This window comes from Prosopis cineraria, unplaced genomic scaffold (assembly GCF_029017545.1).
Source record: "Prosopis cineraria cultivar Desert tree isolate PC_DT_omini unplaced genomic scaffold, ASM2901754v1 PC1, whole genome shotgun sequence".
Classification (NCBI taxonomy): domain Eukaryota; kingdom Viridiplantae; phylum Streptophyta; class Magnoliopsida; order Fabales; family Fabaceae; genus Prosopis; species Prosopis cineraria.
The window spans coordinates 46,579,334-46,591,917 of record NW_026555332.1 but is presented as its reverse complement, the minus strand read 5'-3'; the positions used below and the strand labels follow the sequence as shown (position 1 = coordinate 46,591,917).

The 12,584-nt window shown below is 30.5% G+C and overlaps 1 protein-coding gene across 1 annotated transcript; it reads right to left on the bottom strand.

Moving 5' to 3' along the window:
* Positions 1 to 169: 169 nt before the first annotated feature.
* Positions 170 to 3,268, bottom strand: LOC129291055 (syntaxin-71-like). The gene is made up of 9 exons (XM_054928174.1): positions 2,929 to 3,268; positions 2,548 to 2,673; positions 2,077 to 2,236; positions 1,888 to 1,973; positions 1,715 to 1,783; positions 1,582 to 1,626; positions 1,394 to 1,456; positions 1,227 to 1,303; positions 170 to 578 (listed from the first exon to the last, which is right to left on the bottom strand). The coding sequence occupies exons 1-9, from the start codon at positions 3,082 to 3,084 to the stop codon at positions 563 to 565; spliced, it is 798 nt and encodes a 265-aa protein (XP_054784149.1). The 5' UTR covers positions 3,085 to 3,268; the 3' UTR covers positions 170 to 562.
* Positions 3,269 to 12,584: the final 9,316 nt, after the last annotated feature.

The following is a 12,584-nucleotide window of genomic DNA, read 5'->3' as shown; positions in this document are numbered from 1 at the left end:
TTAATGGAAGCACGATGACATTGTTCTTGAAGATCACAGAAAGATTACAGAGAATAAAGAATGCAGGTCAGCAAGTACATTTTCATCTCATGTACCTTTAGGCTGATCAGATTCCACCCCACCTCCCTTTCTCCCTCCCTCCCAAGTGAAATCGAATACTGGTTCAAAATTAAAGAATATAATCATGATGCGAAGTCCTTTATGTAAACAATGCGTTTACAAGGTTAATGGAACAATATAATCGAATAGTGTTTTGTACAGGCATCCCCAAGACATCAATATCAACGCCAAATCTGTAGATATTGTGAAGCAAGGACATGAAGGAACCGTAACTATTAGACATAGCAACGGGTCGTTCCACCATATATGGATAAGGGACCTGACTGTAAAGGACAGACACATATCTGTATATCTCTCGAGTGCCAGAAGAAACACACACACAAACAAAAACAAAACAGAACGGAACTTCACAACTCACAAGCATGATATTTTCAGGAAAATACACGGCACAGGCTCACGTACGACCACATCCAACAAATTCAATACAACCTCCTGTATCAAATCATTTCTTCAGCACACTGCAATTAAACGCACAGGTTAGAAACTATTCCGAACAAGCAAACTTATGAGAGAATGCATCACCTAGAACGCAAGTTATACACAAGGTGCAACATCCAAGATATAAAAGATTCCAGTGATGCCATGAGGAAAGAGATAAACAGCCACATCAGGAAAATGAAAGATTTTGGTTAGACATGGAATTAATTTTTTCAACACCTTCACATTTGAAACTAAATTCACATGATATTGATTTTTATTTAATTAAAGTGGGGAAAATGATCCTGGCAACACAAAAAATACACTTGTTAACATGATTATGGTCTCAACGAACAAGTTTGACTCAGTCCTTTTATCGGTAGTAAGTTACAAAATTTCTCAGAAATTTGTTCTGCTGCAAATGAAGCATGGCAATGTCTGTAGCATGTGATGAATGCCTTTATGAAGAAACTTCACACCGGATCTACCAAAGAGTAAAGATGAAGCTCAAGATTCCCAAATTAAGTTTGTAGAATTTCAATCTTCATGCCAGTATTTATTCACGCATCCAGGTTTCCAATATTGACGTGAAGTTAGTAAGAAGAGGAATGTATATTGGATTTAAAATCTGTTAGATAAGAGAAATGCTGTTTTGTTTCAGGAAATCATAAAGTAGTTGAAAGTCTTACTTGTACAAATAGGCAGCAATTCCCAAAATTATAATCAACAGCACAATGTCAATGCAGAAATTTCGACTGGATCGAAGCTGTGTGAAAACCAAAACCATTGTAAGAATTAACAAGAAATCTGAAGTGCCTAAAAATCTAAGCTTAAAAGAGGGTCACAGTTAAATAACCTGGTTCACTGTGTCTTTAAGCCTGACATTGGTATTCTTTAGGTCAGATGATGCTTTGTCCACCTGGGAAGATCGCAAAACGCAAATAGTCATCTTGTCATGTTAGCTTCGACTTAGAAAATTCAATTATGTAATTTTTACATTCCCCCACATTTCAAAGCTTTAGCAACAGAAGAAAATCAACTTACCTTCGCGTCAATCTCATCCATTAGTGGAACTTGTCTATCTAGTTCCTGCATTTAGCGCACTGAATTAAAAATGAAACATAATATGATGGAGAAACAAAACACAGAGGAGAATAAACTCAATAAGGCAACTGACCTCATTCATATCGTGTGCCATGTTTTTCAATGTATCCAAGCCTTCTGCAATCATATCCAAACCTTCATCCTGCAGATGCTTTGATATTATCAGATATAAAAGCATAACATACAACATATACATTACGCAAAAAATTAACAAAAATTCCCCCCCCCGGGGCCAATATGACTTGCCTGCTTCATTTTACGCATTTCAAACTCTTGCCGGAATTTACTTGATTCCTCAGTTTGTTGAAAGTATTCACCGTCAAATTGACCATCTGTAGTAGACATGAATTACATGACTGTAACTACAGCGATAAGTTTAGAAACTCCCAAACATAAACTAATCTAACAGCACGAGATATAGATAACATTAATTACCTGAATCAAACCTAATTTCAGTACGTGAAGCAGAAGCAGCCCAACCTCCTGTTTTTTTGGGTGCAGCAGGGGTACCATCTGGGATAGCATGGATCCTCTCTGGCAGTACAAGAACTAGATCATTACGAGCAGCAAATTCTTCTGATGAAAGCCCTTTTACCTGCGGACGATGAATTATATTTTATCATGCATAAGGCACGTATAGGAATGGATGATTTTGAAGCTTTGCGTGCTAGTAAGTCAAGTTAAAAAAAGCACATGATTAAGCTATTGAGAAAACATACACAGCAAAGATACAATGAATGTACGTTTATGTAATCTTCTTTTTTTTCTCGTCGTCAAATTTTATTCCCACAATTTCAATTAGATCACATAAATGTACATTCTCGCAATGCAGAAACTAAGGAGTAATAACCCTTAAGAACCATTTTAATTGATAGAATCTCGAACTGACAGAAAGCAAAAACCAACCTTCTTTACGGCCAATCTCTGCAACTTGGGGACCTCCTCCAGCAACCGAGCCTTAGTACGACGAATCTCAGCATTGATGGCCACAACAGATGCCCTACTTTTCTCCTTGGAAGCAGTTTCTGCTTTCTACAAAGAATTGAATCCTGCGTGATATTAGAGATTTTTCTTTTCGGGGGGGGGGGTTGTTTGGCACCACAAAGTTCAAATAAATTTTCATCAGTTAGAGCAAGAATCTGTCATTACCGCATCTATCGTTTTGCCCACCAAACTAATATTGAATTTTAAAATACCCCAGACCTTTCCTTGAGTTTCTAAAGCAATGAAGAAAGAATGAAGAAAAATGAGGACCTGAACATAAGAAAATAAAAATGAGAATCTGACCTCGAGAGCTGCCTCGATGTCGGCTTCGACTACGGCGTAGAGTCGAGCAAAAGCATCATCACCGGAGATATTGGAATCCTTGTGCTTGTCGACGTCGTATTTGTCGTACTTCTTGCAGATCGAATCAACTCTGGTTAGAATGTCGATAACGCTCATTTTGTTACTCGGAATCAAAATCCAATTGGCTCAAACAGAAATCAACAGACCAGCAGTCGAAGAAGAGGTTTTTTTTTTTTTTTCATACATGAAGTTTTTTTCAGCTCAAAAGTCAAAATTGTTGAACAGTTGAAGCTCTTTTCTGACGGCCCTCCAGCTCATTGGATATTGCCAGTAACTTACAGCCTGTGGCACCACCAAACCGAAAACACTTATTTATTATCGTTATTATAATCTTCAGTTCTCGAATATCGCAAATACATACATACATACATAAACACATTGGTAGAAAAATATAAATTAGTGACAGAATTTAATAAAAGATTCTTTATTTTTCTTTAAAATATTAAATTAATAAAAAATTAGTAAAAAATATTAATTTCATAACTCAACTTAAAATTAATTAAAAAAATAGTGAATGATTGTTAATCCTCTCTAAATAAGATAACTAACGAGAAAAATAGTAAGAGATAGTTAATCCTTATCTAAAATAAGATAATTAATGAGAGATTCTGTTTCGAGCTAATTATTGCAAAAAAAAATTAATTTTTGACAATAATTTTAATTATATATTTAATTATTTTTATTTAAAAATAAAAATTTAATTTAAAAATTAACTAAAATATTCATAATAAAATTATTTAATATTTAATATTTTCTTTATTTTAAATTGATTTTCATTAATAAAATAATTTTTTATTAAAAATATAATATAAAGAATAATTTAAATAAAATATAAATATTTTTAACATATTAATAATTAAAAATAAAATTTAATATATATGTGTGTGTATTTTTATAATATATTATTTAATATATTTATATAGTAAAATAATATATATTTAATTTTTCACATAACGACTCTAAGTATCTTTCAATTCAACTGATAAAAAAGGAGAGTATAAAGCTTAGAAGGTAGGAGATTAAAGGTTCAAATCTTGATTTTGGCATAAATATAATGAATATATGAGATGGTAGGGACTAAGGAGCAGGTGACATGACGCAAGATGAATAATGATATATCATAAATTGTCACATATGTGACAGGTGATAAGGTATGATATGATCGGTGACACAACGATTGACAAGACACGAGTTTGTTAGCAACATGTTACAAGTTAACGCACACATGATGAGTGATGTAACATTATTATTTTTAAATATATACATATTTAGCAAGAGATTAGCGATAGACTAATCCTTCACTAAAGTTATTGAATTTTGAATAATAGTAGTGAGAGATGTGCCCCTCATTAAAAATTAGCGAAGGATTGAATCATTTGCTAATTAGCGAGTAAAATACGAGCCCTTGCTAAATTTAGTAAGTCTTTATTTAGCTACGAATTTAGCAAGGGACAAAATTCCTCACTAAAACACAATCCCTTGCTAAATTCTATTTTTATAGTAATGATATACATATATACATACACGTGTGTGTGTGTGTGTGTGTGTGTGTGTTTTGATTCTTGCCTACTTCGCTTCATTAGAAAACATGATGCTCTATCCTAGGGCTGCATAAAGGATTGGACTAGACTGAAATTTTAGCCTAGCCTGAATTCTGGTTTCTTTCATGAAAAGAATTAGGTTGGAAAACCCATAATCTGATTTGGTCTAGTGATAACCTAAAGATTAACAAAATCAAACTTGGTCCATAAGACTAAGAAATTGATCTTGTTAGTTCAGTACTCACTTAGTTTTTTTTCTTTTTTTTCTATGAAAGGCAGTAATTTATTTCAACCTAATAAACTTAATTAAAATAATTAAAACACTTATAACCATAATAAATTCATTATAATTTCCAAAAATAAGAAAAAAAAATTAGTTACAGTCCAAGTAGTTCAGATTATTAAATTATTGGTTTGAGCATGCGACTATACGAGAAACCAGACTTATTAAACTATTATTAGTCTTAACTTATTATTATAAATAATTAGTAAATTAATTATAATCATATTAAATAAATTTAATAGGACCAGATGATCTAGATGCCCAATCTCCTGTACAATCTAACCCAAAAAAATAATATGATTTTTTAGTCTTTTCAATCTTGAAAGACTAATTTTTAACAAGACCTAACCTTCTCAAGTCAGATTGGGTTGAATAGGATTGAAAAACTTCTACACAACCCTACTTTGTCCTGACAACTTTAGACGATCCACCCACCTTTTAGTTTTTCAATCATGTGACTAATATTTTAGGTAACTCGTGTAATATTTATAATTTTATATAGCTGGCACTAACTCCATGTTAACCTCTCACCAAAATGATTTAGTTTGATAAGAATATTTATAGAAAAAAAGTATGATTATATTTATTATTATTATTATTATTATTATTAAGAGGAATCATGTTTTTTTTGCCTTTAAATAATGCTACATTTGAAGAAACAAAAATTACATTATAGAAGATGTCATAGAGAATTACATCCACCTATATTTCATTTAGATTATGCTTTTCTAGTTGCATTGTACCATTTGTTAGCATGCAAGAATTTCATAAGAATTCCCATAAATATATGAAGTAGGGTTGTACACAGGCAAGCACAAGTAGAGGTGAAAATCAAAGCGGGCTTGACCTTTATGGGCTCGACCCTTAAAGGCTTAGGTCCTAAAATTTGGTTATTTAAAATTTGACTTAATTTTAAGGCCCAGTCTTTATTTATTTGGCTCAGGGCCAGGCCCTTGAGCCCTCTTTCTTGAAAAAATCTAACATTTAAATTTAAACATAATATTTTAAAATTCAACATAAAAAAATTGAAATCTCACATAAAATTTAACAAAGATTTAAAATTTTAAATAGATTAAAATTTTTATCAATATAAATTTAAATTCTCCACATCATCATCTAAAAATAAAATATTAAATCTCTCAGGTATAGGTTCACTTGTTGAAGATAGAGAGTGGATATTTAATATTAATTATGTCTACAACTTCTGCTTCATCATCCGTAGTAAATATTAACCAAATAGTGTTATTATCAATCAAACATGCGTGTGTAAAATAACCCAGCTTATCAGGGCTTAAAGGGTTGCCCGTGCTTAAGCCTGTTTTCATAAGGCTTATCAGGGATGGACCCTCAAGCCTGGTTACTTTAAAAAAAAATAATTTTTAAAACTTAAGCCCTTATTTAAATAAGACCTTTAGGCTCGACTCTTATTCTTGACTTTAAGAACGAGCCACCCATGACCTTACCCATTACCTACTCATTTTTAGTTAAATAGATGGCTACCCACTCGTACCCACATATATTTGTTTGCACCTATATGTGTGGGTGTAAGCCACCGATTAAGCCTTTTTTCCCAACTGAGGATTACCATTCAATAGTAACAAAGATCATAGCAATACAAAAGAGTTCTAAAGACAAAACAAACTAAACAACAAGCCATAAAGGAAAAGGCAGTAAAATCAGCTAGCCACCATCTAGGAAACAAGGTTATGTCGAGCAATACTTTGAACAATAGAGCTCTTAACATCTTTTACTATAATGATAGATAAAGAAGGTGAGGACACACACCCAAGCGAGCTCACCTCCTTACAAGCTTCTGTAATCAAATGATTGACTATAATGTTACCTTTATGTGGAACAAAGAAAAGAAAAAACCCAGCTTTAGATGCCAACAAAGCTAGAATATCGTCTCAAGTATTATGACTCATCCACTCTCCTAGATTAGGTTGGCCTTTCCGGATACAATTAACAAGAGTGAGACAATCATTCTCAAATTGCTCATATCTTGAGCTAGCATGAGTGCTCTTCTTAATGCAAGAGCTCCATTTAGCTTCCAACACTCAATTTCCTTTATAAAAAAATCAATCGAAACATATGTTTTTCATGTTTTTCTAATTTAACATAAATAGTATAATTTTAAAAGCTTAAACTTGTGAAGGATACAAGAATCAATAATTTAGCAATAAATAAGCAAGGATCAATAATTATAACTTTCAAATAGCATAATCTTGGTGCATCAGCCGTTTAGCCTCATGAATCCTCATTCAATCATTACATTCTTCAAAATCGCGTGATGATATGGCAAAAGATTGAGCTACTGACTCTTCCTTTACGAGATAAATTAAGACAATTAGATCAATAAGTAATAATATATATTATATAATATGGAGAATGAATCCAAATCAAATAGGCTATTTAAATTACCATCAATAGCATGCAAAGTCTCATCAAAATAGTCAGCATCAATCTCTTTTAGTGGGGTGCATGAGGTTGATGATAGCCAATTCTAAGTGCAAATGAGTGCCTTGGCCATTTTTAAAGATAAGGTACTCTTGAAAGTATCTAGCACCCGATCCCTCATATTAAAATTACATGGAATCTTTAAACCTAACAATGCGAACAACCTTGCACGTAACATAAATTACTTTATGCTTTAGACCTTCTAACCTAGCAACACAAAACACAAATCCTTCCTCCACTTGAGCTCTTACGCCTAGTTCACCTATAGTATGTTGCGAAGTTGAAGTGACGATGACCGTACTAAAGGATGGTGAGTGGTGATGAGTAAGGAGATGGAGATAGAGTTCAAAAGAGCTTGAAGATTTAAGGAGAATGAGAAGGAGATCTAAGGAGAAGGAGATGAAAGTTCAAATTCGGTTCAAGAAGAAGGACATGAAGGTTTAGACTTGGTCAAATTCTCTTTTTGCCCTTTTATTTTTCAGTCAACAAGTCAATTAAATCCAGTTGGCATAACAAGTGGAGTTTTTCAGTCAAACTTCAATTCTAGTCAGCATTTTCTAACAAAACGTTTGATGTTTAACGTTAAGGCAACAGATGCTTCAAATTAATTATTTAAGGGGTAAAAATGCTACGCAAAATACCTCAGGGTACTGGGTGCTCCTCGAAGAAAATATTAGGGGCAAAAATGCACCTTTACCCTTGATTTTAACACTTACACTTTTCAAGAGCCTTTAGACAAGTAGATCGTAGATCCCACAATTGTGATCTCCTTTGTTACCTATTTCTTATGTTTGGTTGATAACTTTCTCGCTATGTTCCTGATGTTAGGCCATGGTTTTCTCCTAAATTTTCTCAATTATTCAATAAACCATTAATGCCTGCTGATGTTACCATATTGAAATTTAATTTAAGGAAAATATAATATTTGGTCCTTATAATTCTATTAGGTTTTACTTATAGTCTTTATAATTTTTTTTCAATATCTTTAATCCCCGTAAGGATTAAAAACACTAAAAAAACTAAAATTAAAAGGACCTAAAAACAAACATAACCCAATCTTTTTGAAATTATAGGAGCTAAAAGCATAAAAAAAACTACAAGAACTAAAAACAAAACTTGATGTAACTATAAGACCAAAATTACATTTTTCCTTTAATTTATATGGTGTGTTACATTTGGATATTTTAAACTAAAAAAATGGGTCCCTTGTCTCTCCCATATCATTAGATTACTGCTTTTTTATTACTTAATACTAGCTCAATTTAAAATGTGTTTTTGAAACTATTGCCCTCTGTATGCTAGAGAAGCTTAGGTAAAATCAAGCGATAGTTTTGCACGAGCAAATCACTAGCAAGTTGGAAATTAACTTAAATTTTCATTCCTGACATCAAGCAATAAAGATAAGTTTTGACTTTATTAGTCTTGCTAACTACAACAAAGTTTGCAATTGTAATTTTATACTTCTTACTATGAATCTCAAAAAAAACTTTACAAGTAGATTGAGATTTGCAAATATGAAGGACTATCTCATTTTAATAGGTTAGTTTTTTAAATAAATTCTTCATTTAATTTTGTCCTCACATTATCATAAAAGACACTATTCACTCCTTTTTTCTAAGCTACTGAAAAGACACTTTTCACACTTCCATTTAACACTTTCCTATAGATATAAACAAATCTTTAGCCCAGCTCCCAACTTTTTTAATTCCACACAACTTAAAAGAATCAAATGACAGGCGTGGGCGAATATAGTAGCTTTTCACTTCTATCTTGACAAAAAAACTCTACTTGCTATGTAGAATAAGTTTCCATTAAATTTTAAAGGATGAACTCTTTTTTGCTTTAATTTTAGTATTTCAAATCTGAATACTGCTCTTGGAATATTGTCCCAATGCCAAAGCAATCTCCTTCTAGGGGAGATAATTAAGGCCAAACCTATTTATGTCTGAAAATATTTATGATTGGACCGTTACTATGAGGTATAAATTTATAATTTGGGCTTACAATGGCTTGCCCTTTTGAGCCCACAAATAAAAGGGTCAGCCTTGTAGGATTACGACCAAACCTTTTAAACCTTTTTATATATTTTTAAAATTTTAATATGAAAAAAATTAAATATTACATACAGTCATTAAGGCTGCACAAAGAACTAGACAGTACTAGACTTTGGCCTAACCCGAAGTCTGGTCTCTTTTAAAAAAAGGATTAAGTTAGGCAACCCATAATCCGATCTTATCCAATGAAAATATGAAGATTAACAAGATTAGACTTGATTTATAAGACTAGAAGACTAGTCCTGTTAGTCTAATATTCGCTTAGCTAGTTTTTTTCTTTTTTCTTTGTGAGAGGCAATCATTCATTTCAACCTAATAAACTCAATTAAGAAAATAAAATCACTTATAATCGTAATAAGTTTAAAATAATTTCTAACAACAAGAAAGAAATATTTCAGTTATAGTCCAAATGATTTAAATTTATAATTTCAACAAAAACAACACTCAACAATTCAACAATAATTTAAAAACAAACTCAACAATAAATTAGTTATAATTATATTAAATAAATTAATAGAACTAAATTGGACCAAGTAATCGAGATGCCTAATCTCCTATCCAATCCAATCTAAAAAAATAGTATGGTTTTTTCAATCTTTTTGGTCCTTCAGGACCTGTGTTTATAAGGATCGGATAGAATAGGACTATCTTAGATTTGACTGGATTGAACTGGATCAGAGGATTTTTGCTTAGCCCTAATAGTCATATACTAAAAGAAAACCCTAACCTCATTCGGTCATTCTCATTCCTTCTCCTTCATCCATCGATCAACCAAGTAAGCAAGCACACAACTAGCCGTACTCCTTTCCTCCGTCCCTCACCCATCAAGGATTTAAATTGATGATGCTAGTAAAGTCTAATTGTTATCGAGACTGATTTGATGATGTTGCTATTTTTTATTATACTTAAATTTGTTGTTGAGTGGATTGACTTAAATTTATTTTTTTGACTTAATGTTATGTGCAAATTTTTTTAGAATTTTAAATATGTTTTTTTAAAATTTTAAATTGAAAAATAAAAAAAGGCCCTAGCCCTTAAGGTAGGCCCTTCAACTCGAAGGCCTAAAGTCGGGCTGTGCATAATAAAACTTTAAAGTATAATCAATCTTAAAAATGCTAATTTGTTTAGGCCTTAGCCCTTTAAGAGTCGGTTCCAATTACTATCAAGATATCGGGAAGTGTCAATAAAAGCTAGACCCTTCAATTTACCTATTTAGACCTTGCATATTTTCAAAAGCAGGCTTAAAAAAAAGGAGAGAATTTTTGTATCAAAGAATTTTTAGGCCAATGCTCACAAATCATTAGAAAATGAGCTTAAATTTGAGCTAGTCCTTTTAGGCCTTATATTTTTCATTTTTTTAGTGATCATGTTATTGAAATTATTGAAAATTATTTTGTTGAAGTTGTTAATGTTGCAAAATAACATGTTAAAATTGTTTGATTTATTTTATTTTTAATTAATATATGAAAATGACACAATTTTTAAAAATTACATATTAATATAATTAAGATTTTCAATAAAAAGCTATAAAAAAAGTTACATGAGTTTTTGATCCCAACCTTGAACCCTATCAGTGAGAACTAGACTTAAAAAAATGATCAATTTAAGATTTCTAGACTAAGAGTCTACTTAAAAACCTTATTTTTCACATTTAAAAAAATAAGATTTTACTTTTAAATACCGAAAATTGTTTAGATAAAATATTTTATAAGAAAATACATCCTAAAAATATATTTAAATAATGACTGAAGATGAACATAAAGAATATAACTATTTGAAGTTTTTAAAATGTGCATTTAGTATTATTCAATATTTTGGTGCTTCTTTTTCTCTCTTTGCCATTCCTTTGCTTTCTTATCTGTTTTCACTGTCTCTGAGAAATGGCTCACGCCAATATTGCGATAATGCTCAATGACTGATGATATTCCACTTGTAAAATATTGGCTCCAACTTCTTCTCAAAACTCTTATCATCAAACATGACTAATTAAATCCACCAAAATATTCTAATCCTTCTACCCGTCGCTTCCATAGATATTCAATTTTTAATAATTTAATCAACATTAACAAAAATTTAAATTTCGTAGGTAAACCACTAAAATATCTCCAAATATTAATATTTGTATTCTTTTTTATGACAATATTTGTATTCTAAATAACATGATATATTGATTTATAGGATATCTCCAAATTTTTTTAATCTTTTATATTTGTGTACCAAATTTGATATCCGTCTTGAGGGAAAAAATTAATCTGATCTAATGGATATGTGATATCACACCAAGATAAAGTGAAAAAAAGATCCATAAAGCATTTAATTTTTAATATTAATGTATATTTAAATATTTATATAATTTTTGCCCAATATATTAAACTTTATAATTTTGTATTGTTATTATTAACATATAAAATTTTATGTTATTTAAAATTTGTATCACACATATTTTTTAAATATTTTTAATATGAAGCATTTGTATAAAAAAATATAAATTATAAAATTTAATTTTTTAGTAATTGTACATTTAAAAACACATTTCATAATATATAATTTGAATAATTTTTAGTTTACCAAACTAACTTTTAAAAAAATATAGTCAAACATAAATTTTATTGCAATAATTAATTTTTACTAAATTAATTCTTATCAAATAAACTTTTAACAAATTAATTTTTAACGAACAAAAAATTAAACATGTACTAGTAAACCTAAACTCTTAAAAGTTGGGTTAGTCCTTATTAAAAATTTTAAGGGTGGATTCAATCCCTCATGAGCTAGTCTAGCCTCCTTCAAACTTAAAAAAAGAAAAAAGAATAAAAGTATATTTTTGCTTTTAAATTATTCTTTGAGAAGCATCCAGAATCTTAAATTATTTGTTAGAGCAATTTTAATTTTTTTATTAAATTTTCTAACGGTTAATGTTAGAATCCTAGGCAATATTTTTAGCAGTCAACGTTGAAAATTGACGACAAGAGTGAAAATATTTTTTTAATTATTTTAAGGTTAAAATTGCTTCAACAAATAGCTTAGGGTATTAGATGCTCTTCAAATAATATTTAAGACATAAAAATACACTTTTATCCAAAAAAATCAAATGCTTAATATCCAAAAAATCCAAATATTTACAGTAATGTTATATTTTATCGAGCATTTTTTTTACCAGCATTTTATCGAGCATTATCGATCCCTGAAAAAAAAAAATATATCTCAAGCAATATTTAGTAATGTTATTGTATGGTGCGCATCATATTCTTTTAACCAATG

Coding starts and splice junctions, on each gene's coding strand:
- LOC129291055 (XM_054928174.1), bottom strand. CDS start 3,084: ATGAGCGTTATCGACATTCTAACCAGAGTTGATTCGATCTGCAAGAAG. Junction 1,974..2,076: donor TGAAATTAGGTTTGATTCAG/GTAATTAATGTT, acceptor TGTCTACTACAG/ATGGTCAATTTGACGGTGAA. Junction 1,784..1,887: donor AAATGCGTAAAATGAAGCAG/GCAAGTCATATT, acceptor AAGCATCTGCAG/GATGAAGGTTTGGATATGAT.